Here is a 27,136-nt window from a genome sequence, read left to right on the forward strand (position 1 = left end):
AAATAGACCTCGGGCCAGACCCTCATTAAGATAGATTGATTTGTGTCAAAAAAGATCTTAATATTTTAAAGGTTAAAAAGTGGAAAACAGTTGCCAAGAGTATAGATGCCTGGAGAAGGCCAGTGCCCACCCAGGGCTGTCGCGCCACTGAAGAAGAAGAAAGGTATTTCATGAAGTAACTAGCCAGTATGATTTATTATTTCTCTGAATGAATGAAGACTAATTATCAGTGCACAATTCAGTTTGAACAGTCTGTTTCTAAAATAAACTGATGTTATCCAAAGGCATAGCAAATGCTTTATGCAAAGCATGTTCTCCCACATGCTTTTGCTATTTATTCAGTGTTTGATTATAATATTTATCAAGTAAAAACTGCTGTTGTGGAATCAAAATATCACATGGAAAAAGCCTTGAGGTAAAGACCAAAACGCAAGGCAAATAAATATGGAAGTGGCGGCTAAGTGGATATTTCAAGACAGTCTCTGCCATCTAAAACTAATTTAAACTAGAAATTCTTCCTTCAAAGCTGGGGCAAAGTTGTATGCAAAAAGCTGCTTCTGAGTATCAGTTTCTGTTTGTGATAGAAACTTCAAAATTAAGGCAGCTATCTTTAGAGCTTGAAGCCACCATTGGAATTTTAATATCAAGAGAAATTTTAGTACTCAAAATTTAGTGAAAAAGGTATTTATGCTCAAAAGTCAGTGGTTTGTATTTCATTGGCATCCCAACAAAATTGAGTCTCCTTCTACTGAAATGGAAAGCATCCAAGTTGGAGCCTGTGGTAATGGACCTGTGCTCAGGGACTAACGTGTGTATTTTATGAGTAATGACTGGCTATGAATGATTCTGTAAATAAATGAAGATTTGAAAACACATTTCAGAAACACTCATTTTCAGCTTCTTCAGTGTAAGTATAAATTACTTATCAGGTACATTTTTACATGAAACTGAGAGTCAGTTTGTCAGCTATGGTTGGGGGTTGGAGAATTTAAAGTTTTATTTTTAATTTTCAGTTAAAGTGAAATCTTTTATCGAAATGTTTTTCATTTTTATGCATGAAACAAAGTACAAATTCCTTTCCAATTTTATGTGCTGTTACATAATATAGGCTGATTGTTAAAACAGCAAACTTAAAAGAAAATGTGTTTCAGTGAGTCTTCTGTGTTTAGTACAGTTGGCACAAAAATGCATAAAGTCATGAAATGGTTATTTTGCAAGGAATTTTGTTGTACAGACTTCTTAATTACAGATCTGTTTGCTAGACAGTGTTTCATTCATAAAAGAGTGTATTCTTAGCGTAACAGATACCATTATTGAACCATTGCCTGGAGGTGATTTAAAATGTGGACTGCAGAAACAGCTTCTCTAACGACCCGTGTCATCACATTCTGCCTTTTCATACTGTCAAATAATGTTGCATAGGATCTCTGTATTCATCAATTTCAGGAACTTCCAGAATCAAAGATGACTGAATTTCAGATCTGTAAGTCTTTGTGATCATTCATACTGAAATTTATTATACTTTTTTAACCAGAAGTTTTATCAAAAGAGAAATGCTGCATGATGCTTCCTTCTGCATGAATATCACAAAAAAACCCCCTTGGTCTTTTTTTTTTTTTTTTTTTTTTTTTTTTTTTTTTTTTTTTTTTCAGATTAGAAATGTTGTTTTATAATAGGTGAACACAATTGTATAATGGTGAACGTTATAATAAATGGTGTCATAACTGGTTTTTTGCATGTTAATTCAGAAGCAGAGCCACATATTCAGCATTCCAAGGTGCAGTGGCATCAGTTAATCATAACTACTGTAAAAACATTTACTTAATTTTCTTTAGGGAGGGAAGGGGTTAAGCATTTCTGTGATAATTACATTATTACATATTGTAAGTTCACTGAAATATAAATTTTTTTAGAATATACTAAACTTAGATTTACCTATATTTTCCCATACGTAGAAAGTGAACATGTATTTATTTTGAAATGACAAAATTATTACATAATCTTGTATTTATGAGATGGAATTTTCAAAATCACTCTATAGAAGTAATATTTTAATATACAGGAGGTTTGTAAAGTGTGTTCAGGAGCATTTTAATAGTCTAGAACAGTATTTTCAAAGTGACGTTTGATGAAACTTTAAGAACTTGAAATATAGTATATTATAGGATTCCATATATTTGAAAAAATTAAGAATTATTTTCTCATAATTGTCTTTAAATATGTCTTTTAATTTTGTTTTATGTATGTAACTGAAAATTGTCATTGCTTGTAGGTAATCTTAATTCATTGTATGAATGTAGTAATGGTGGTATTGTCCCTGAATCACATTTCATTTCAATCTGGAAGAGAAGCCCAAAATTTTAAATTAGACAAAAAAGAAGTCAACCTTCGATTGTCGGGGATTTTGAATAAATACTATTGATTTTGAAGGCAATCAGACATAGTTCCCTTTTCTTCATGTGCATAAAATTTTTTGCTCCTGAAGAGAGACATGTGTCTGATTGTTTTCAAAATCAATATGGTTTTATTCAAGATCTACACTCATCTAAGGTTTCTTTCTGCCTCATTTCATTTGCTGTCTCAGATAAATGTGAGTGATATACTCACTTTTTCTACCTCTATGACCATTGTCGAAGAAAATCGGCACAACTCAAAAATTGTGATTGTTCGCTTATGTCATAATCAAAGCGAAAAGATAGTATATTATTTTTATGTGGGAGGATGTCACTAATGGGAAAGGTGTTACTAATTATTATTCGTTACACCCTTCAAATTCAGTTAAATCTTCTTGTGTTTTTCCCTCTAAACGAGTGGTTTTCGAGATGTGCGACTTTTTGTCCAAAGTAGTGTTAGGTGAAATTTCCATTATTGTGAAAGCCCACCAGCAGTCGAGCAGTAAAGTCACTGACACTGGTAGTTCGGTCCAAGGTTCAAATCCCTGCAAACAGGCTGGCTGCATAGGCAGATAGCTCTCGACCACTTTGCTATGATCTAACAAATTAAACCATTATTGTGGAAATATCAATTTTTTGTGATGTTATAAGAGAACAAAATAATGTAGATGTAGGCCAAATTCAGCATTCTTTGTAAAAATTCAAATTAGGTGTTTAAGTAGTAAAAGAAAAATTCCAAGTTATGTTCAGTATTTTAACATACAAATCAAAGAAAATAAATGATGGGACTTCTCGATTTCCAAAACTTTAAAAAAAAAAAAAAAAGTACTGAATTTTTATCTGTGAGGTATGGAACCCTCATCATTTGTTAAATAAATTATATTCAATAATATGATTTAAAGCACTTTCTTATAAATTATAAAATAGAGGACATTATGAACAGACATCTGTAAATGAGATTCAAACTCTGTCTTTCCCTGTTTTAAATTTCTATTGTATAAAATATAGTAAAATGCATAGAAAAATATTAATTCATGTGTTGAATTTGTTGCATATAAGCCTGTGTTATTTAAAGTAGTAAGGGATTCTAATGATAGTAATTAGTTGGCAAAATTTCAAATATAGAATTGTAGAAAAAAATTTAATTAATTTTTGTGGCTGTTTTAAAAGCTATTTTAATGCCTTATCTTTAATGGACATCTGCTATGATTTTGCTGGATATTGATTATAAGCCTTTGTCTTTAATATGGCAGACAGTCATAAATATCAAACTTTATTTGTAAATGAATCAGATTTTTAAAGAAGTGCAACTCCTCTGACATACTAACAATTTTTTAAAATGTGAAAATACTTTTCCCCTTAAAATAACACAAATAATATGATTGACGTACTGGATTCTGAAGGTATTAAAAGTTCCAATTGTTAATCACATGTTTATTCACTGAAGAATAAAAAGAGGAAGGTTGATGTAAGTTAAAAGTTCAACAATTGAATCTCTTCAGTGTAAATAAGGGTTAAACTTTAAATGTGAATAATACTCCAAAACAGTTTGTAGGATTTTTCTAGAATTTGGACATAAAGGGAAGCATATGATCGAACTACGGAAAAAATCAGTGTGCCAGTAAAAAAAAATAACTGATTTTATGTGTATATGTAATAAAAAGTATAGATTGTGCTGATGATTTTTTTTCTTCCGTAACAGGCAGTCTTAGATTTTCAGATCATCTTTTGTATAATTTATTGAATATCAAATTCAATAAAGCATTACAAGCACCAACATGCATACACTCCCTTTTGAATACTTTCAAGCAAACATTTCACATACTTACTGCATGTTTTTTAATCTAGTAATGAAAAGAGAGAGCAAGTGTGTAGCCAGGCAGACTGCTTTGGACCCCAGGCACCTTACATTTCACTAAGTTAAGTTTAAACATAGAGCAGTTCAAAAACTTCTCATAGGTAAAAATTACAAAAAATATTTGTATTAGAAGAATTTAAAAAAATTTTTATAACATTGATATTGTACATGGTATAAATTTCACTGATTAAGCAGGATTTAACATAACATTTAATGTCTTACTCCTAAATGATAAAGCGTTGAATCCCTGAAATGGGAAAGAAGCAGAAAAAGAAAAATTATCACACTTCTACAAAATTTGGCTTAGGTAAAAGGGGAGGGTCTTCCTTTATCACTCAACTCTAATGGTCGTATATAAACTACTGTGATTTTTTATAGTTTTTAGGAGTCCCAGTATCTGATACTTTTTCCCCCTTGCTGCTTTGCAAAGAAATTTAGATGACTAACCACTCAGTAATTCCCAAAGTATTTCAAAAGTGGGAAGGATATTTTGATATTTTTCAGGTAAATTTCATTACTTTTGTTTTATTAACCCCCTTCGCGCCGACTGTCACGTATACGTGCCAACAACTAACACACTTATCTACCGGCCGACATGCAGGCGTGCCAGAGCATTGTTGCGTTTACTACTGACTGTCACGTATTTGTGCCAGTACCTTGGAACGTTTTTCAAACTATAATTTCTGCCACAAGATGGCACTGTATGTCCATATGGTTTCAGATACATGTACATTAGACCTTCTACTCGAAATGAGAGAAGCATAACTCACATACACGTGTTTTTGATTATATAAACAAACAGGGAACTAAATGTTTCCGAATGGCGTCTCTTTAAATCGCACTTTATTCGCATGTGGTAGTTGTTTATTGTAAGTAGAAGTTTTATATCCGCTAAAGCGTTGAGTATTTCGGTTTACAGTTCAGTTTTTAGGAAATAATTGGATCTTGTTAGACGTGAAATCTTTCTGTTTTTACCATTTCAATGTCGAAGCGTCGAAAATGTTTAACAGAGCATGAAATAGCAGAAATGGTGCAAAATATTTCAGATATTGATTCTGAAAGATTAACTGAAAGACATTTTCCAAAACTTTGTTCAGAAGAGACGACGATGCTTTGTTTGTTCACATTCCTGGAAAAATCCTCCAAAACGGCAAATGAGTTATTACGAGTTCAAGGAATATAACGTAGAACTGTGTGTAGATCCCTGTTTTCAAATTTTTCATACAAAAAGAGAATTTTAAGTAATATATTTAGTTTTCAGATGTATAATGTTAAAAGTCATAAAATGGTAAGTAATTAAAATAAAATGTGTAAAATATGCATTTAAACAAGCAATAAGGTAATTAAAGTATATATATAAAAATATCTATAAAGCATAAGCTGTTTAAATACTCTATAGAGCATTATTAAACAATGTGTTGATACTTCGGAAATTTCATGGATTTAGGCTTAGTAGCAAAAAAGCCCCCGGCCCTGGAGAGACGCTCGTGGAACACACTGCCGGCCTCCGCGATAAGCGCGCATTTTCGCTACCCGGCTCGAAGGGGTTAAATCATGTGTTAGCCTAAAATATGCCAGTAAATATGTAGAGTTCCTACTTTGGAATTCTAAGTTAATGTTGGAAGTGAAGACTCTAAGAACTGATAAGCGAATAATCACTTGAGTTTGTTGGCAAGAAACAACAAGATAGAAGGGTAACTAACCCTTTATTATTCCAATAAGATTTAACAAAACTCCGCCTGGGAGTGTACAAGCAAAGCCCATACTTGGACTTGAACTTAAAAGACTAAGAATTAAACTAAAACTAAGATTAACTAAAGAAATATTGTCGAAGCTATCAAGGTTAAAATCGAGTTGGCTCCTTATCTTATTTGACTACAAAGCTTAGCAAGGGCCTGAGTACGGCCGAGCGTAATAACAGCTTTGAGAGAGAGAGTGGCCAAAAAGGCAGACGCGCATAAATCAGAAACTCTGATTCTCTCTGCTTCAGTAAGTAACTTCGTGGTTTAAATACCACTCCTCCTCATTAAATATTCAGCAAGATTCCAAAACTACGTTCTGGCCGGAAGTAGTAAGTTGAAGTTAAGAATTTGACAGGAAAGGAACTTTAACTTAAAATTTAACTGTTCATAAAATTCACATAATCCTTACATAGCTTCCGACCAGACTTTAAATACTCAAAAAATAAGGTCTCAAAATCACCTTGTTTAAGACTTTAAAGTCTGAAAAACTTACGTTAACTTCAAACTTCTAAATTAAACTTTTAAACTTTTAAATCCTCTTCAAACTTTTAAATTAATTAAATGACTTTAAAGTTTCGTTTTTAGGGCCAACTTTACAACAATTCTAAAAGCTAGACTAAAGCTAGGAAAAATAAAATTTACAATTCATCCGTTCTGGACATATATCTTGACATACATCTTCATGAATGGACTCTTTATTCTGCTATAACTATGTCAGGTCTTGATCCTTCCATATCTGGAAGGAAATGTCATTAGTAAGGCATTTTACAAAGCTTTTCTTTAAATTCTAACTTTACGCTTTTATTTCATCATTTGGCCCTCATGCACTTTCATTCATACTACAGTTTTATTTCATTCATGCTCTCCAGCAAATGTACTGAAATGTACTTAGGGTCTTCTATGTTGTGTTACCGCGAACAAAACTACCGCTACACAACACCTAACTTTGTTAAATTTGACACACCAGACCTTACAAGACTCCCTACACGAAAACTCTTTCCTAATGCAGTAAGCGAAAGCTTATATTTTACTTTTAAACGTATTAACTGGACAGCCTAACATTAAACACACACACACACACATATATATATGTATTAACATTCAATTCTTCCACAATTCCAATACACAGAGATCAAAATTTATTTTCTGTGTCATTTTAACTTTACGATATTTCAAACAAAGATTAAACATTTCAACATGAACATTTAAATATTTACACATAACTTTTGAATTCATTTTACATCAACAGTCATGGTTGCTTAATTACAATTTACCAATAATTACATGAATTCTTAACTTTACGTTAACAGATTTTAGTATTCTAATAGTCTTCAGACTAAACTTATTCACAATTTACTTCTCACAACTTGCGAGTTCTTAACAAAAAGTATTTAACACTAGTAGCTTCTCGCCAAATTGCTAACATAAAAATCTATGATTACAAACATTTACAACCAATCTTTCGCTATCTGCGGTTTAACTTTTCTAAACATCTTTAGCAACTTAGAACAAGATGATATAATTTGAACTTCAAAGAAAAGTAAGCAAAGAAATATTCACTTAACTTTTTCTGTATTCCTGCATTCTGATGTTACAGAATTGTTCAAATGTAGGTAACCTGATGACCTCGAATCTTCTTCTCGAGCTTTGATGTTCCGCTCCGTTTACTTCCAATCTTTTCCTTTTTTTCCCCCTTGTCTAGGAATCTGGGACTCTCGCGGACAGGTTGCGGATTCTGGAATGCTAATTTCCTTTTTTGCTCTGGTGGGGATATCCGTCCTTCAGGGTCTTTGAATCTTCTCTTGGCCCTTCTAACTTGTTGGTCCGGCACGGTTGTGTCTACAGGTCTTTTCTGGCTTTTCGGTCTCCATGCTGGTCCTCCTTGGGCCTCCCTTGTAGTTGTTGATGCTGGAAACTGTGCTTTACGTCTAGTTTTCATTCGTCGTTGAATTTTCTCCTTTCCTGGAACCTTGTCAGCAGGCCTCCCTCTTGTGGTAGATGGTACTTGAGTTTTTGCAGAATCCTTGGTTCTGACTCGTTGATCTGTCGGTGCTAACTTCCTCCTTTTTTGTGCGCTTGTAGCATTACTGGAATGGATTTCCCTGGTCGAAGTTTGCTGGCTCTGCTATCTTTTTTATGTTGGGGGACTCCAGCTGTGCTCTTGAGCTGGCGGCCTTCTCTCCTCACTTCCAGGATCCTGTAATAAATCCTGCAATATTTTAAAGTCAGTGCGGCTGTATTAAGGTTTTAACTGATCGATATTTGCAACCAGTTGTTGGCCATTTTTGGCCTTTAAATAAAACGTGGCTTCTCTTATTCTTTCCACCATGTACGGCCCTTCAAACCTGGGCTCAAACTTCGCAACTCTGTTTTCTGATGCCGATGATAACGAATACTTCAACTTAAAAACTTTCTGTTCCACCTTATATTCGAATTCCCTTCTATTTCTATCGTAATAAACTTTTTATTTTTGTCTTGCTATATCAGAGCTTTGAATTGCTTCGTCGATAATTTTCTGAATGTCTTTTGACTTGAATTCTTCTTGTCTCTGTTGTACAAAGAACAGCTTATCCAAAGGCGTCCTGATTTTTCTTCCTAAAAATAACTCTGCGGGGGTCTTCTACGTAGTATCGTGCTTTGCGGTTCTCAAGGCAAAACCTAACTCATTGACACAGCTGTCCCAGCGGTCATGAAAATTTTTCACATATCCCCTGACAATTTTTACAATATTCTTATTTACGCGTTCCGCTATATTCGACTGTGGTCTATATGGTACCATTTTTAGATGGCATATGCCAAGTCCTGTGCACAAATTTTTAAATATACTGCTAACAAACTGTTTTCCGATATCTGATATTACTTTTAGTGGGGCCCCGTATTTTAATATATATTTATTTAAGAACGAATCTGCAACTATTTTAGCTGAAGCTCGTTTAAGAGGGACTATTTCTACCCATTTTGAAAAATGGTCAACGATTGTTAAAAGATATCTGTTTTTATTTATTTTTGTCCTAGGGTAGGGTCCGAGCAAATCTATGCCAACTATTTCATTTGGAAAAGTGGTCTTTATGTTTTTTAAATACCCGGCCGGGCTGTAATTAACATCATTTATTAATTGGCACATATGGCACGACTTAACATACGCCGTAACAACTTTCTGTAACTGCCGAAAATAAACCGCTTCGCGTACCCTCTTTAGTGTTTTTCGTATTCCGAAATGTCCAGCAGATGGTAGATCGTGCAACTCCTCTAAGATACTTAACCCCTTAACTGCCGTGGGCATATATATACGCCTTGCTCAGCCAATGCGTTAACTGCCCCAGATGCGCAGCCGATGCGTTAACTTTGCGAATAATTTTAGGTGTAGCAGCGCAAAGCAAATGATAGCAGTTTGGAAGGACGTATATATACGCCTGGGGCAGTTAACGCATCGGCTGAGCAAGGCGTATATATACGCCCGCGGCAGTTAAGGGGTTAAATGTACACTCGCTGGGATTACTGGTCGGTATTCCTGATTTTCATTCGTTATTTTTGTATAAAATAACAATTTGTCGATTATTTTGTAATGCTGTGCCCTATTGCGAATAGCCCTTAAATCTATATATTCAAAGTTTTCAGGGTCTTCCAGGTATGCGTAAATATCTTTAAATTCCGGGTCCTTTTTCAATTCTTCGACTATTGTTTCACGGGACTCAATAACTCTTGAGGTGAGCATAGCACACTTGATTGTGTTTCCCTCTTCATCAATTTTTATTCGGGAAAGGGCATCGGAGACTACGCTATCCTTTCCTGGAGTGTGTTTCATGATTAAGTTGAACTCTTGTAATTTTAAAGTCCACTGTATCAAGCGAGGCGATAAATTTTTTCCTGAATACAAGCGACCCACTGCCGCATGATCTGAGTAGACCGTTGTCGGTGAACTTCCGAAGTAGACACGAAACTTTTGAACTGCTAATAACACAGCGAGCGTTTCTCGCTCAGTAGCGGAATAGTTCCTCTGAGTAGCATTCAAGGTTTTCGAAAAAAAAGCTATAGGTTGCCCATTTTCGGAGAGCACCGCTGAAATTTCTAGACCTTGCTCACCTTCTAGGAATTTAAGGATTGGGGCATTCTTTAGTTGTTCAAACGCGGCATTCGCCTCGGCTGCCCAAGAAAATCGACTTTTCTTCCTTTTTAGCACTAGAAGAGGCTCAGCTATTTTCGCAAAGTCCTTTATAAACATTCTATAATAGGAACATAAGCCCAAAAATGAAGACAACTTCTTAGCCGTATTTGGAGGAGGATAACTTTTAATTATTTTTGAATCATGAGTCTATGCCCTTATTAGATATTTTGTACCCGAGGTATCGTAATTCCTTTGCCGCGAACTTGCATTTTCTTGCATTTATTTTGAAACCGGCCTCGTTAAGTAAGGCAAAAACTTCTTCCAGGTGTTTCAAATGTTCCTCTAATGTTTCGCTGGTAACTATGATATCGTCAAGATAAATCATTGTACTTTTACCTAAAACTGGCTTCAAGACTATGTCCATAGCTTTTTGGAACGTAGCTGGCGTTCCGCTTAAACCAAAGGGCATTCTTAAATAGGCATAGACGCCTGATTTTGTTATGAACGTGGTCTTCTGGACATCCTCCGGCTTAACAGCGATTTAGAAGTAACCCGAAGTGAGGTCTAGGGTTGTCATGAATTTAGTTGAGCGAATTTTTCTAATTATTTCGTCAATTATTGGTATTGGATACGGGGGATATTTTGTTATACTGTTCAACTTACGATAATCAACTGCAAACCTATACGCGTCCGGGTGTTCAGGCGGTAGTCCGTTCTTTTTTCTACAAAGGACCACCGGACTTGCGTACGAACTCGTGCTAGGCACGATTATTTTGTTTTCTAGCATTTTTTCAATATGCCTCTCGATAATTTTTTCTTTCGTTTTATCATATCTATAGGGCTTCGACCGGACTGGAGGGGCATTCCCAGTGTCTATGCAATGATTAACTACCTGACAAAAACCAGGTTTGTCGTTAAACAAAGAATTAAATTTCCTTACCAGTCCTTCAATCTTCTTTTTCTCTTCAAGATTCAAATGATCTAGGGGCAATTCCGGCATGGAAACTTCTTCTACCGGGTCCACGTGCACCTGAAATGTAGAATTCTGAAAATTAAGATTTGCGCCGGATGCGCGTAAAAATCGACCCCCAATATAACGGACGTGAGTAAATTTTTCACGACTAAAAAATTAACTTTTAGGACCTCGTTTTTAATCTGAACATGCAGTGCGGTTTTCCCCAAACATACGCACTGTTTGCCTTGGGCGGCAATTACTTTCTGTCCTGTGGCTTTAAACAGTCTGTAACAACGAAAATGCTTTTTAAAAAAATTCTCCGATAGAAATGAACATTGTGCCCCTGTGTCCAGGAGTGCAGTGGTTGGTACATTATTTACCAGAATCTGTACCTCCGGCATAGCTAGATTTTGTACCACCACTGTATTTAAACAAATTTCTGAGGGTTCTTCTTTCCCACTCGGTGACCGTTGCCCCTTCTCGATCACTGGTTTGCATTTAAATTCTGGTTACCTGCCGCCTCTTTTCGCTGATTTTTATATCCACAGCCCTTAGATTTATCTGCGCTCTTGTTATTGAACTTTTCACTTTTTCCAGTCTGCCGATACGCCTTGTACTGAACTTGTGGTTTCTTTTGGGGAGTAAATCTTGAGTACAGGCCAAACTGACTTGCACGCGCTTTCTATGAGTTTCATCTTCTTTGGAATTTCACTGCAAGCTGAAATAGAACTTCTAATGTTTGCGGATTACGCACTTCGAGGAAATCTTGCGCTGACGGTAAAAGACGCGGTAGAATTAATTCGATAATTTCTTTATCGGGTCTTTTTCCGTATAATAGATTAAAAATATGAACTTTTCTTAAAATGAACTCCGTCAAATCCTCGAAACCGCCTTGGTATTTACTATACAATTCTGATTCAAGCTTCGCACGATCTTTAACGACTGGAAATGCTTTTAGTAATGCAGACTTGAAATTTTCCCAGTTATATGATTTAGATCCTGGGTCCTCCAACAAGAACTTTCCTATAGTCTTCTGCCAGCTAAGGGCTTGACCTTTTAAGGCTGTAGTAGCTATGATCACCTTTTGTAGCTGATTCACAGGGTGTAAGGTGAAATGTAGGTCCAATTGCTCCAAAAATGTCAGGACTGAGCCCTTGCCGTCAAATGTTGCTGTAGGTTTCATAGATGCATGCAACGTTTCCACGAGGAATCCAAACCCTTCTACTGGATTCGTGGATGTTAGTGGGACCTGAAAGGTCGGAGGGGTCAACGTAAACTTCCCGGATTCTAACCACATGGTCCGTTAAAAAAACTTTTCGGGCGCCAAATGTAGAGTTCCTCACTTTGGAATTCTAAATTAATGTTGGAAGTGAAGAATCTAAGAACTGATAAGCGAATAATCGCTTGAGTTCGGTGGCAAGAAACAACAAGATAGAAGGGTAACTAACCCTTTGTTATTCCAATAAGATTTAACAAAGCTCGGCCTGGGAGTGTACAAGCAAAGCCTGCACTTGGGCTTGAACTTGAAAATTCACATGGAAGCTAAGTTTCATTTTATCATTTCAATTTGTTTTTACACGGTTTTGCTTACCTTAATTTCTGTGTTTGTTTGAATTAAGCCATAAATTAATTTTTGATCACCTTCTACGGAGTTTATTTATTTATTTTGCACATATATGTATGGGATAGCGGGATTATGAGTATTTCTGCAGAGGGTCTGTTATCGATTTCGCGGGAAATCTGTTGGCTCCATTTCGATTTTAGGTCGTCAAGGGCAAATTCGGTAACGCTAGCCGAAAAAAAGTGAAGTTCGGAAATACGTTTTGAAGCTTCAATAGACAATTAAGTATTTGGTTTAATTCTATGCACAAGGTATCCATTACATAAGGGATTTGGCTACTTTTGGCGACTTTATGATGAGCAGTAAACGGGACATATACGATGAGAAGTTAAACGGGTCATTTTGGTGTTGGCGATAATTTTCAAAATTGCGCCAAGGCTGCACCATATACTAGAATTTTACCAAGTAGTTTTATAAAAGAAATACTGCTTTCAGAAGAATGTTATTGAATTTTAATATCGCATCAGTTATCCAAATAGTTGGTCGATATAAAATTTCATTGTGATAATGATTGAAATTATCCTTGTTATTAAGCTAATTGCACCTATTTATAACTAGAAATTAAAATAAAAGCTAAATCCTGAATAAAAAGTCAGTGTTGAAATGATAAGGAAAAAATAAAAGAAACGGAAGATTAATAAATTAAAAGAAAATTACCGATAAGCGGAATGGTTGTTACACGGTTGGTTTGGTTTGGTTTATTAGATTACGGCAAAGCACTCGAGGGCTATCTGCCTTAAGGGAGGGATGCCTTCGTGGAGGACTTTTTAAGAGAAACTGGCTCGTATACACTTTACACATGGGGAAAACCACGAAAACACCCATGCAGCCAGCCCATTCGCGGGATTCAAACCTCGGACCGAACTACCAGTGTTCAGGGACGTTACCGCTCTGCCTTTTGTGGGCAGTTGCTACACGGAGAAAACTGTTGGCTTTACTTTTCCACATGCAAATTTTGATCGGAGGTCAATCGGCGGTAAGCTAACGTGGTTGCCGCTGATTGGCCGATGACGTCAAGATCGGCGGGTTGGCCGAGTATTACATATATGTACGCCTGTATCGGCGAAGGTCTTTAATTAGAAACAAAAATATTTTGAATTACATTGCCTTATATATCATTTAGAAGCTCTATATTTCTACATTCAATAATATTTACTAGGTGTTTTTGTTTAGACATCAAAACGGGATTTTCTGCAAATCTACTTTTATGAGTACAAGCTAGGCCACACCGTAGCACAAATGGCTCGTCACCTTCATCACCACTGCCAACAAAAACGTGTTCATGGTATTGCCAATATAGCATTCCTATGGCAATTTTAGCAATGTAACGGAATCTCTGCAGGAATGCTTGCCTAGAATATTTCGCGATGTCGCAATTTTTTATCGATATAGTACATTTTTTTAAGTGTTAAAATATAATGTGTAAGAAAAATTCATACATTTTTGTTTAACAATAAAAACAATTATTGCAGAATTTTTATCTTTGCTCCATCATCTGATAGATAAAGAAATAATGTTTTAATTAAAATTTTCTGCTGTGAAGTTCTGCTTTTACCGATGGTTGCAAAATGTCCCAGCAGTTGAAAGAGTCATTAAAATATGGGATGATTTGCTACTATACATTAAAAAAGTTGAAATGGGGCAGTCTAAAAAAAATTCATTGAAATCCTTCACAAATATTTTGGAGGCAACTAAGGATAAAACATTTCTTATAAAATTACCATTTTGGTACTTTTCCGTTTCGCCGGCGCAAATCTCGCCAAGCAGACTTTATTGGCGACAACATACATTATACACACAAAAAATATTAAAAAAACTGTTAGTCCTAAGAATTCTTTTTTTGAAGGCATAAACATTTTAATATCGCTTAAAATTTTATAAAAAGCCAATAAATAAAGACAATAAATTTATAAAAAGACATTAATTTAAGAATTTACTATGCTTTCATGGTTCAACATCCTGTTTCGCCGGTTCATATCACGTGACCCCAAGCGATCTCATCTCACGTATACTACTCTACAAAAATATAATGCTCTCAGTAATTATCTACATTAATTTCAAGTTAAATCTTAATTTGGAACACAAGTTTAAATGCAAGAAATACTTCAATTCGTACCAATAGCTTACTCAGAAATTATGTAAAACTGCAGTGCTTTACTTCGCTAATGCATTCTCATTAGAATTGATGAATTTAACCCTTGACTTTACCTTTCCTATATTTTCGGCTTCGGGTAAGCGCTGTGATTGCATCCTAATTGATTTAATTGCCGAAAATGGCCTTAGACATAAAACTGAACTATCTGAATGAGGTGTAAAAGGTTACCAGCGAGAATATTCCGTTTGGCATCGGTTGTACCATTATTGGCGACTTTATCGCTTGCGCCGGCAAAACGGAAAAGTACCTACATTTTTTCTCTCTCTGTCGAAAATATTATTCCCTTTCCTTGAATATTATCAAAGCGATAAACCACTTATTCCCTTTTTTGCTGAAGATATCTTAAAACTTGTAAATGATTGCTTTTAACACTTTAAAATTTTGAAACTAGAATATTCAAAAATAACTAAAGCAGAAAATTGAATTGTTATAATAATAAAAGTAAAGTTTATTTGGGATTCATTGCTGAGCAGTTAATGAATGATAACTGCCGCAAGAAGGACATTTCATGAGCTGCAAATTTTGCATTGAAACAAGAAGGTCAACAATGTGTCTTAACAATGGTATAACACTTAATGGCTAAATGTCCAATAAATTATTCTCTTATTCGAAATGCATCTTGTATAGACCCACAGTTGATGGCTAAAAGTCCAGAAAAACCCAGAACAAAATGAAAATAGTTCTAATGGTATTAACGCGGAATAAACGTGTTTTACAAGATAATTGTGATGAAATTCTGCTGCAGTTTAGAGAGATTCTAGACAAAGTAGTTAAGACAAATTTACATGAATTTTCTACTTTTGATCCTCAAAATCTATCTCTTGACACATTTCTCACTTCTTATTTTCATGATTTTCACTATTCTAAAATATGGAAAATAGTGAAAATGATTCTTATCTTGTCACATGGACAGGCCTCTGTGGAAAGGGGCTTCTCTGTAAATAAAGCAATTGAAATTGAAAATTTAAGTGACTCATCATACATTTCTCAATGCACAGTATTTGATTACATAAAATTTTCTGGAGGTATTCTTAATATCGAAATTAATAAAGAAATGAGATCAGCAGCAGCTTCGATAGATGCTTTCTGGAGGTATTCTTAATATCGAAATTAATAAAGAAATGAGATCAGCAGCAGCTTCGATAGATGCTTTTAGCAGATGAAGCCGAGACCAGCAGGTACATTGATTTGTTTATCAAAACAAATGAACTTAGAAGAATAGTTAAAGAAAAGGAAATAGACATAAATAAATTAGATGTTAAAATATCTGAAAAAATTTCAGATTTTAAAAAAGTATAAATGTTTTGTATCTTTTATTGTATAGTTTATTATTCTAGTATCTTTCAAAAAACCAAAGAAATAAATTGTATGTTTACAAATCTGTTATTTTAATCTGCAAAATATTCTTACATTGCAATTATAATAGTAGTTGACTGTGTTTAAATAAATATCAAATAAGTTAAATAATAATCACGTAAATCTCTAAAATATCTATTAATAATAGATATATTAGTGTAAAATACACTTATACATGTTTTTCAAGAAATTATGTTCTTAATTTAATGTTATCTATTTCATAACTTGTAGGGAGTTAGTTTAATTTTCAAAATTGTTTTATGTTAAGTATTAAATTGAATTTAATAATAGTGCATAATACACACTTCTGTTAGTTTCTTAAATGGATAATTGCTTTATTCTATTCGATTTTTTTTTTTTTTTTTTTTTTTTTTTTTTGTTGTTGTTTGCTGATAGGTCCTTAATTTTTTTTTCTCTGATGGTCCTTAAAAGTCCTTAATTTTCATGTAAGGAAATGTGTACGAACCCTGTGACTAGGAAAAACTTACTAGAGCAGACTTACAAAAAGCTTACTAGGACAGCCTTAGCATGCATATGCATGGAAAAGTATATAAATACCAGTTTAAAATATTTTCATTATTTTATGTGTAATTGATGCTTCATAATAATGTAATGATCTGTAATATTGCTTTTATAATAGTCATAGCAAAAGCTTATAAAAATCTGATTAAAACTCATTTTCAGGGCTAATTGAAGCAAAGAAATAAAAGAAGCCAAATTTTTGTTTTGATGAATTATGAAATCTATTGTTAGCATTAATTCATTTTTAACCAGGTATATGTAAGCCTGTATTCTGAAAATGTGCTTGCATATTTTTTTAACTATTTCTGTAATGCAAATTATTTTATGACTAACATCAAAAGCATTAGTTGTGGTATTTTTGCCCAAAAATAATGCTTCATAAATGTAGAAATTTATCAATGGTTATAGTCGATGCCTTATTATTCACATATATTTAAAAACTATTGTGAAACAATGAGCCACCTTTAATGTATATGCGATCTTAAAAATCAGTTTAAACGAATGTTTATGCATGATATAGTTGAAGTTTAGTTTGCGGTAGCTACATTACTAATTTGAATATAAATACATGTAATTTCATGAGCTAAAATCTCAGCTCACATTTTCTGCTATACAGTTCTTCAAAGCTTTTTGATTTAAAAAAAAAAAAAAAAAAAACTTATGAAAGTGAAGTCTGAATAAGACACTTTCAAAGTTAAAGCAAGCGAACCCAACTACATCATCAGTCTCTTCTTCCCGTTTCAGCTGCCAGATGCCAAAAAACCAGCTCTTTCAGTTTGAAAATATCTTGTAATATTCTTCCAATTTTAGGTATTCCACAATCTTTATTCGATAGTCATCCGCACAAAATGAAAATTTGATATTATTAAGTAAGGCTAAATTTTTTAACTTTTCTTTATGCATTTGTATCTTTTATTATTGATTGAGAGAAAACGTGCAGCTTTTCCAGTCGGAATCAAGAGCATTATGGGTTATAAGATAGGTAGCTTGGCCTCTCAGCAACAACTGATGTTTTTAAGCTTAATATCCAGTGGCATTTACTTAATGAATAAATGCTTCAATGTTCAGCAACTTTAACGCCGGGCCACTGGTGAGCCAAGTTAAAGATCCTGTAAGGACTTTTATGCACATGGTATACATATCAATATACACTTTCTTCTGATCATTCTTAGACAGTTAAATTAGAAATTTAATTTTAGTCTTTATATGATTAGACAGTTTTGTTAGATTTATTATGGTATTGTGCTTTTTGCCCATGGAATGCTAAATTATTGAGTACTGGGAAAGGAGAATAGAAAAAGGAAGCAGTAAACTTGTTTATTCACTGTTTTAGCGAAATACTCTGCAGAAGCAATAGAGTTCTGCAGTCAGTAAGTAAATAGTTTATTTATGTCGTGCTTGAGAAATTAAGTATCTTGTAAAGTGATGAACTTTTCAGCCGTTTGGTAGATAGATGAATTATTGATGAAACATTTTGCAAGCATAAAATCAAGTACTGAAAAAGTAATGATATTCCGATGACTAAAAATTCAGAGAATATAAAGATGAGACATAGGTTTTGGTACCCCATAGAATGTATCTTTCAGTGTGGTGTGAACTGTGCGATTTTCTTGGAGCAGCAAGACACAATATCAGTTCGCTGATTTGTTCATGTATAAGTTTGGTGTATTTTGCTGCATATTTGCATGGCTGTATCAGTTATTGCTGTGATATTTTTACATTTTAAAAGACCTTAACAATTAGGTGATATTTTTGAAATTTCGCAAAATAAAGAGCGTTTATTATAATTTAAAATTCGGGCAAAGGAGAGCTGTGAAATATTCCGTTACAAATTATTCTGCTATTAATTAATTATTACTTATCAAAGTATTCACCATTGAAAAGTTTTTACGAGGGCCTTTAATCATTAAGAGGGCTTATTACGAGGACCTTTAATCACGTAAAGTTCTTAATTATTAGTTAGGTGCATAAAACTATGATTAAGTTTAACCAGTGATATCATGACTTGCTACTTCCAGTTACTTTTTTAGCCTTGTTCAGCTTTGAGAATTGTCTGCTATGAACGCATTATTCAAATTTCTTTATTTATTGCTTGTATTTATTTGTATTTTTAATGTGACTGTGTTATCTTTCTAGGTTTACATGCTTCGACGGAAACAAATGAATGGAGCTACAGAAACCATACTCATGTTCGATTTTTTAATTGGAAAAAGGGGTTTCCACGTTTATCCTTCAACAGAGAAATTAAGCATCGTTGTGTTTTGGTTCGAGGCTCTGGCTTATGGATTAATAAGAACTGTGATACTCAGTCACATTCTTTTATTTGTGCCATGCCCCTGTATTCAGAATCAAACCAGTGATTGTTATACAGCAAATTTGAATGGCAGTTTTAGCATTATGTAACAAATGTTCTCTATTAAGCTCATTTTTCAATGAAGAAATGTTATATCTATGCATGTACTGAAATTGTCAAATGTTAGCTTTTTTCTCAAAAAAATATTTAGTTTCTGAAGAGCTTCTTTTAATTGCTATAATAGAGATGTATTTATTTGAGCTTAATTGTATATAAATATAATATACTTAAAATGCTTCTAAAATATTATTTTAATGTAATGTGTATACTAATAAAATTGTTCTTTAAATAATAGAATATTATTTTTCTTTCTTTCTTTTATACTGCTTTTTAAGCAAAATTTTTTTCAAGTCTTTATCAGTTTCAAATTAAGTTAGCACTTTATTAGATTAAACAATAGTTAATATCGCAATCTTTGTAAGCATACAGAATTTTATTTAGAATACTTTCTGAATCAATCAGACACAGAATTTATAGTTAAATTAAGTTTGATTTGCATTGTGCTGCTGTATTTAATTCAGTCACTGTGAGCACCAGTGGCTTCCATTTCAAAATATTACCTTCTCATTCGTGAAGCCTGCTGACTGCAAAGTGATAATGGCAAATTTTTAATGTTATTTGACTCATTATATGTATGATTGGTAGGTTATTCCCATCAGTTTAGATAGGAGCTTACTCTGTAGTAGATGGTAGAACAAAAATATCATTAGCGTTATAAACTGCTTTACATGTCATGGACTTCTATATCTGTGATAAGGACAGCCACTGCAGAAAGAAATTTTATGTTTTAAAGCTTCACCATATCTCATGCAGAGTAATTATTTATTAGGATAGCTTTTATGTCCATATGTAAGAAATAGTAGACATAATAGAAAATTGCCCTTGGTTATCCTTACATATTGGTTATGTATTGCGGTTTTAGGACACTTGTTGCAAGAGAACACACACTTGCTAAAATGCTGCGCAGTTATATTCATGTAAGGTTGTTTTTTGAAGTGACACTTCACAGAGTTATCTGTAGCTCGATCTATCAACTGAAATGCCACCAAATTTGGTAGTGGGACTTAGGATGACGTGCGAAAAAGATTCTGTAAAGTGATTCCAAAGTTGCTGATAGGGGAAAATGTTGTTCTGTTATAGTCTACACAGTTGTTCTGTTATAGTCTGGACAAATCAGTAAAAAAGAAATGCAACACTGCTTTAATGCAGCAAATGAACTGTCCCAAAGGTTAACAGGGATTCTATTTCAGTGCACCATAGCAATTTATTCAGTAAAAACACTTCCTCAATGAAGGCATAGACCTCTTACAGGGTGACCACCTTCTCGTGGATCGCAGATTACATCCTGTAACATTTGTAATGGTCAAACGTGACATGTCACTAGGAATACTCAGCACAGCGCATGTTATGTATAATTCTTTAACTTTGTTGCAGTTGGGACCCCACTAAGACAGACCTTGACCTTCAAACAATACCAAAAGAAAAAGTCATATGTGGTTAGACTCAGAGAGAGAGGCAGCCATGCAAGTGGGAAAACGCAACTTACGACCTTTTCTTATGTAAAACGATGGTGCTATAGCCACTGTACCGATAGACCAATGTGCTGGTGTGCTCCATCCTGTATAAAAATTGTATGTTACAGCAACTGCTTCTGCTGAATTTCTGGAATGAGAAAAACTAGTTAACATTTCATACCTTTACAGTGGTAAGGGTATGGGTGTGTAGTCCTTTCAAAACAATGTTTTCAGAATAGAACGGTCCGATGAAGAATCCTGCTGTGAAGCCATACCAAACATTTACTTTTGGTGAATGCAGTGGAATTTCCGGAACTGCACGGTATTGTTCGGATGCCTAGATTCGAGAATTGTGAGTTTTAACAGTTCCATTTAGGTGAAAATGGGCTGATCTTCCCACAGAATTCTCCATGGCCAAGCATCGTCAACCTTCATCCTGGTAGAGCAAATGGCACCCATTTATAATAATTCTTATGTCGTGAGAAAAAATTCTTACTTTTCACGCCTGACTGCAACTGGCTCCACAGAATATAGACTCGTCAAATTTAAATATCTGCAAGTTTAAATACCATTCCAGATTTTTTTAACTCTTTGGCCTATAACCACGAGTCTGACTCGTGGTAAAGAATTTGTGCCATAAACAAAAGCCACACGATTCTGACTGATGGTAAAGAGTTTGTGCCATAGACAAAAGCCACGAGTCTGACTCGTGGTAAAGAATTTGTGTCATAAACAAAAGCCACGAGTCCGACTCGTGGTGAGGAATTTGTGCATGAAATGCCGCGTGTTATTATTAGAACAAGTGATTGGAATTATTCTACATTGACTATTTTTCCTTTGATTGCAACATCAGTATTTTGTTTTTTTCAGTTGTTTCTGACGAAACTGGATGATCTTTTACTTTAGTTCCCCGTAAAGCTTCGTTACATTCACACGTTTCAAATATAATTTTGTATAAAGAATTAAAATCTCTTGTACCCATCATGCAATTTTTTTGTCAACTGATCAATTAATTATAATTACACCCGAGACGTCTTAAAAGGCACGGTGCAGTGCAATTGGCAGATATCCTGTAGGCCAAGGGGTTAATGCATTTAATGGAATTCTATTCGCATTCATATTTGCAAATTATATATAACCACAATAACATAAAATTTCACTTTGAACAACAAGAATAAGCCCAGCATAATTTTTCTAAACTTGAGAAAACATTTGTAATTTAAATACCGCAAACTTAGGGGTCCTCATCTTCTAAAACGCACCAAATTGATAAATATCCCTAATATCCGCAGCGGATGTCATTTCGTCCAAACAAAAACTCAATTTCGTAACGCAATAAAATCGCAAGAAGAATTGGCTGCCTTCCAAAAACATAAAAGTACGGAATGCATCCGCTGTTGCCATTCAAGCTATGCACAATTTTTTCTACTACAGTTGTTGCCAGGCTTATTCTCGTAAAATTTGAGAGGCACAACAATAATCATTGTGTTTTTAATTCCAGCACGCCGCTTATCTTGTATGGGTAGAAGTGAATAGCATTCTGCTTAAAGCTTCAAATTCAGCGGTCGTGCTATTTCTCAGGCACTACTACTATCAGAATAAATAATACAACGGGTGCCTTCAACGATTGCAATCGCGATATCATTAACTAACGGGTTTTACACTAGTTTCTAACCTCTATAGCGACATTTACACTGGAACATATCGGAGCTAACGGACACATTCGACACAGCCGATTTGCTAGAAAAAACCACTTTTGGTCTACGATACTGCGATATACTGGATTGTACTGGGTTTCTATCCGCGATTCAATTCACCTATAGGTGGCGCTTTCACACATTAATGTGGCGGATAAAAATCGGTATTTTGATTTGTGATCTGACTTCGTACATTCAAAAATGGAGTTAGCTTTTCCGAAATGTTGGATTTTGTTCAAGGAGGCGTAAATTCTCGCTGTGTTACTGAAGCAGAGGGATAGAGTCATTAGGTTAATTGGAAGCAGAAAAGATGAAAAATATGCAACCGCCTTCGCCAGGAATCGAACCACGGACCTCTGGAATACCGGCTCAGCGTGCTACCATTACACCACGAAGGCACGCTAAGAAAGTGGGAGAAATACCTTATAAGGTTGCCGAAATAAAATCATTACATAACAGCGAAAAGTAATATTTCCATATTAATTATTATCTAACAATTATTATCCATCATTATCTAACAACGAAACCGCCAAATTTGGCCTAACCCCTGTACTTCCTAGCGGTTTTGAACGTGAAAAGTGTGTGACTATTTCAAGTTGGATTCATTCCTAATTTATTACGGTTTGGGTTATTCTATAACGTTAATAAGTAGATTCCTTTCGCACAAATTGTTGCCTTTAAGCTCTCGTCTTTCAACAGCAAGAACACTTCACACAAATCCTGCAGGTTCTGGTCAAGAATTTCACTAGTACCAAGGTAAATGAATATTGTTTGACACCTGACCGCCTCAGAAAAACATCCATCGATCTCCACAATGTGGCAGCCCTGCTGTCTGAAAAATAATTTGAAAAATGCATACCGTCATTGATGAATTCACATACACACACTTCAGGCTTCATTGCAATATGATAACAGCCACATATCAAATCTGATGTTTTCACTCAATCCATTAATTTAACAGTTTTAATTATCTCTTCAATAATAAAAAAAACAGATTTTTGTTATTTTGTTTAATTTCAAATAGCCCAGCATAAAATGTTATGCCATATAATCATTTAAATCTATGTTGCAGTTAATCTACAGGGAACAACTGATAGGCACTTGTGCTTTATTTTTCCAGCTCTCCGTAGTTTCGTTCTAAAATATTTCTTATATTCTTATTGTCTTTTGCAATATTAAGGCTTTGAGAGATATGAGAGATTATAATCCATAGCAGTTTCGGGGGTGATTAACATAGTATTTTCTGAAACAGGTCAACTTTCTTTGAATGAGGCATGTATTTCTTCCCTCTCATTAACATTTAAAAGATTCATTTCAGAAGCTGCTGTTGTTATCTGTTCCTTTGTTAACCAATTCTTATTTAAATTTATTTTGCAACTTATATTTTCGTCCTTAGTTCTCAGCTGTAACTTCGCAACTTTTACAAAATGTACCCTCTGAATTACATATACTCGAAAACTGCCTATAGCCATCAACATTACTTTTAATTATCTTATTTAAAAGATTCCCATTTAACTCTGAAGTAGCTCTAAATTGGATATTAGCTCTCTACTCAGCCACCATCATGACACCCTGTATCTTAACAAATTACAATATTTAACGTTGGAAACATTTCATAAAAATTTCATTGAAATAAAATAATAAGTAAATAAAATTTTCTCACTCCAAGGATTTAACAGTGCAGTAAGTGGCAATTTAGCAATTGTCAGTTATTTACATTGTATAATACTATTATATAATATATTTAGTATTCGATTCGACTATAAATTTATAATTTGCAAGGTTCAAAATTCTCAAAATAATGACATTTAAGTTTCTAGAAAAGAGTTTTCTGCTTTCCAAGAATAACTAAGATCTCTAGACTTCAATCAGGTCGCAACTTAAAAATATCTCGCCTCATACTCTTTCGCAGCACTGAATTGTTTCCTTGACAGAATATTTTCACTAGGAGTTCCATCAATTCTTATATTTGGGAAACTTTGCTTCCAAATGTTTTTCAGACCTGGATCGGTATTTGCTGTAGCAGGCGGAATTCCAATTTTTACAGCCTACTTAATGCGGTGAGTCATATTTTACTGCTAACTTAATCAAGTTTTCTGTCATCTGGTGTCCTTTAATGGCAATAAAGTCTTACCTCTCAGATAACAGAGTAAGCGGCCAATACAGTAAGAAATATTTTACCACCTGGACCTTGACATACAATTATATACAAAATTCTGTTTTCTTAAAAGATAAATTTGACAGATTCTTCCATTTCTCTTGAAATTTATTATATACAGGTTTATGTCTAATCCCATGAGGTCTTTAACTAGTGCAAAAGCTCTAAACAACGTACTCTATAATACTTTCATAATTACAAATTTTTGAATTGATGAATCCAGATAAACTATTTCCTCTGCACATATCGCTGGCTAAAGTTATATATTCAAACACAAAACACTGATATCTGAAAAGCTTTTGAATAAAACAATAATGAATTAATTTAGGTGACACACAGTATAAACGGAAAAACAGAATATGATGCATACGCTATGCTGCGACTATAATATGCTATGACTGATAAAACTGCGATAATAGATGTCTATGAGGTTTTTAGAAAATGTGCACTTCGTAAGCAGATGCAGACTCTTGACACTAACAGAGACTGTGATCTTCGTTAATACATTCTACACTACTAGACATTTGCTTAGGACAGACAACGCTATCACCCGTAGCATCTGCTAATTGTGGAAAATTAGAATAAGCGTAAGGTACACTAAGAAGCGGTGTGCGTATGCAAATTTTAATTTACTCGCCTGTTCATAACGTGATGGCGCTGATAAAAGATTTAAAGGATTTGATCCGTGCGGGTTGTTGTTGTGCCAAGTTTTACGGCAGAGTTTCGGTGTGTCTTCTCGGCATCACTTAGATAATTTTACGCTTGCCGTATCATCGGAAAGATCGAAAAGGGGTAAAAAATAACAACTATTGCCGATCGTCCCCAGCATTGTCTCACGGCTGTGAAAACATTAAAAATAACTGGAACAGGTTGTCGGCATTAGGAGGAGATCGTGTTCGATGTAAGACGCCTGCAGGGGGCAGGTACATTGCTCTATCTGCAAAAAGAAACCGACGTACCACAGCTCAGCACGTGGCGAATGAGTTTCTTGCTGACACAGCGGATCTCCCGAAAAACTGCAGCTAGATGTTTGTAATAAGGAAGAATATGCGCCAGCAGACCTGTTGTGTGTCTCTTTTCATTGTTTATATAGCACCACACGGCTCGTTTGCAACGATGTCGCGAGCATCCCAGTTGGACGGAACAGGACTGGGTTTGCAAACTATTCTCAGAGGAGAGTAGTTTCTGTCCGTCATCGAATTGTAGGTACCAAATGACCTGAGTGGGAGTGGTACTGTTTATCGACCAGAAGATATCTAGGAAACGGACTGATATCCGAGATACACTATCATGGTATGGACCGGCAATATTATAAACGGACACATGCCCCTACATGTAGTTGCAGCTGGGACTATGACCGGACAAGGGTATATTGATATAGTTCCACTGCCTCATGTTTGGCTTTTCCGTGGTGCTTTAGGAAACAAATTTCTTTTGTTGGACGACAACGCACCATGTCGTCAGACATTTGCTGTTCAGGACTATCTAGACCTCGAGAATATTCAATGCGTCGTATGATCAACATGTTTTCCAGATCGAAACTCCATTGGAAATGTTTGGGGTGCTCAGGGAAGGCCACCTGCTAGTCGAAAATATCCTCAAACGAACAAGAACACTCTCATCCTTGCACTGACACAGGAATGGGATCAATTGCCTCAACAGCTGGTGGATAATGTTGTGCGAGGCATGTCACGACGTGTGGTAAGTTGAATTACACTCCACGGTGGACACATTTCGTACTGATACCTATCTCAAAGGTTCGTGCTTATTTCATATGCATTTTACAGTTTCTCCGTACCCAGCATCGGAAAAAACTTTTTTTATTTTTGGGTGTTTCAAAATCTTTTTTATTTATTTATTTATTTATTTATTTATTTATTTATTTATTTTTTTTGAAAAATAATGTACTTTGTAGAGTCCATTAGGTTATTCCAAAGCAGGAAAATGAAAGCGCGCGCGATTTTCTGCTTGCTTATTGGCTATCGCTGGTGGACGATTCCAGTAAGTGTGAACTAGCTAGGTTAGATAGATCCGTGTTTCATGCACCGTTTAGCTCCGCTAGAGCCGTTGAGTATTAAGTGTGAACGCGTTTATCAAACCGAACTGCTAAGGATCCTGTTCTTTTAAACTTCTGAATCATGTCTTGCTGTGCGTTAATTGATAGAAAACCATTACGTAGCTTGTTACGACTTCTGAATTCACAAAGAGTGGCGGCTGCGTTCAATTGATGAAGATAAAACAACTTCATAAGTAACGCGCGCTGAGGTAAAGTGAGGTGCATTTTGAACCCAGCTAATATTCGAAACATCCATTTTCCTTTCCCATTCCCTGGACGGAAAATTCTTCAACAACCGGCCAGACCGCGAAAAGGACTTCACGGTCTTCTTTGATCCAAGACTCCTGAGTTTTACCGCGATGGCATTGCACAGCTAGCTGCCCGTTGGCAAAAGGGACTGGATGCCGATGGTAATTACTTTGAGGATTAACGGTAATTATTATTTATTTTATGGCTTTTTCTTTCTGACTGTCCAAAACGTCAGGAACATTTTTGGTTACCTTGTAATTTGTCGATGAATGTTTTTATTGCTTTAAATAGGGAATTCCCAACTTTTTACTTGCTTCGAATCCTTTTAAAAAACAATTTTCTTCATCGACCTTCTTACATCTTTCTCTATAATATACAGTATACAACATAATCATACTGCAA

General features: G+C 34.8%; 1 protein-coding gene across 4 annotated transcripts in view; it reads left to right on the top strand.

The window, feature by feature from the left end:
* Positions 1–19,357, top strand: part of LOC118184363 (FRAS1-related extracellular matrix protein 1-like) — a 190,469-nt gene extending 171,112 nt beyond the window's left edge. For 2 of the 4 annotated variants that reach the window (XR_015038404.1, XR_015038405.1), the window contains one exon: positions 18,844–18,982. Coding sequence is in view for 2 of the 4 variants with exons in the window: in XM_085807237.1 (XP_085663363.1) it covers positions 18,844–19,067 (224 nt within the window). In the remaining 2 variants the exon portion in view is untranslated. Of the gene's footprint in view, positions 1–18,843 lie in introns of all 4 variants that reach the window. The other 2 variants (XM_085807237.1, XM_085807236.1) reach the window with 1 other exon arrangement.
* The last annotated feature ends 7,779 nt before the right edge of the window (positions 19,358–27,136 follow it).

Source organism: Stegodyphus dumicola, chromosome X1, assembly GCF_044657685.1.
Source record: "Stegodyphus dumicola isolate Sdum_Otavi_A_Nest chromosome X1, ASM4465768v1".
Lineage (NCBI taxonomy): Eukaryota > Metazoa > Arthropoda > Arachnida > Araneae > Eresidae > Stegodyphus > Stegodyphus dumicola.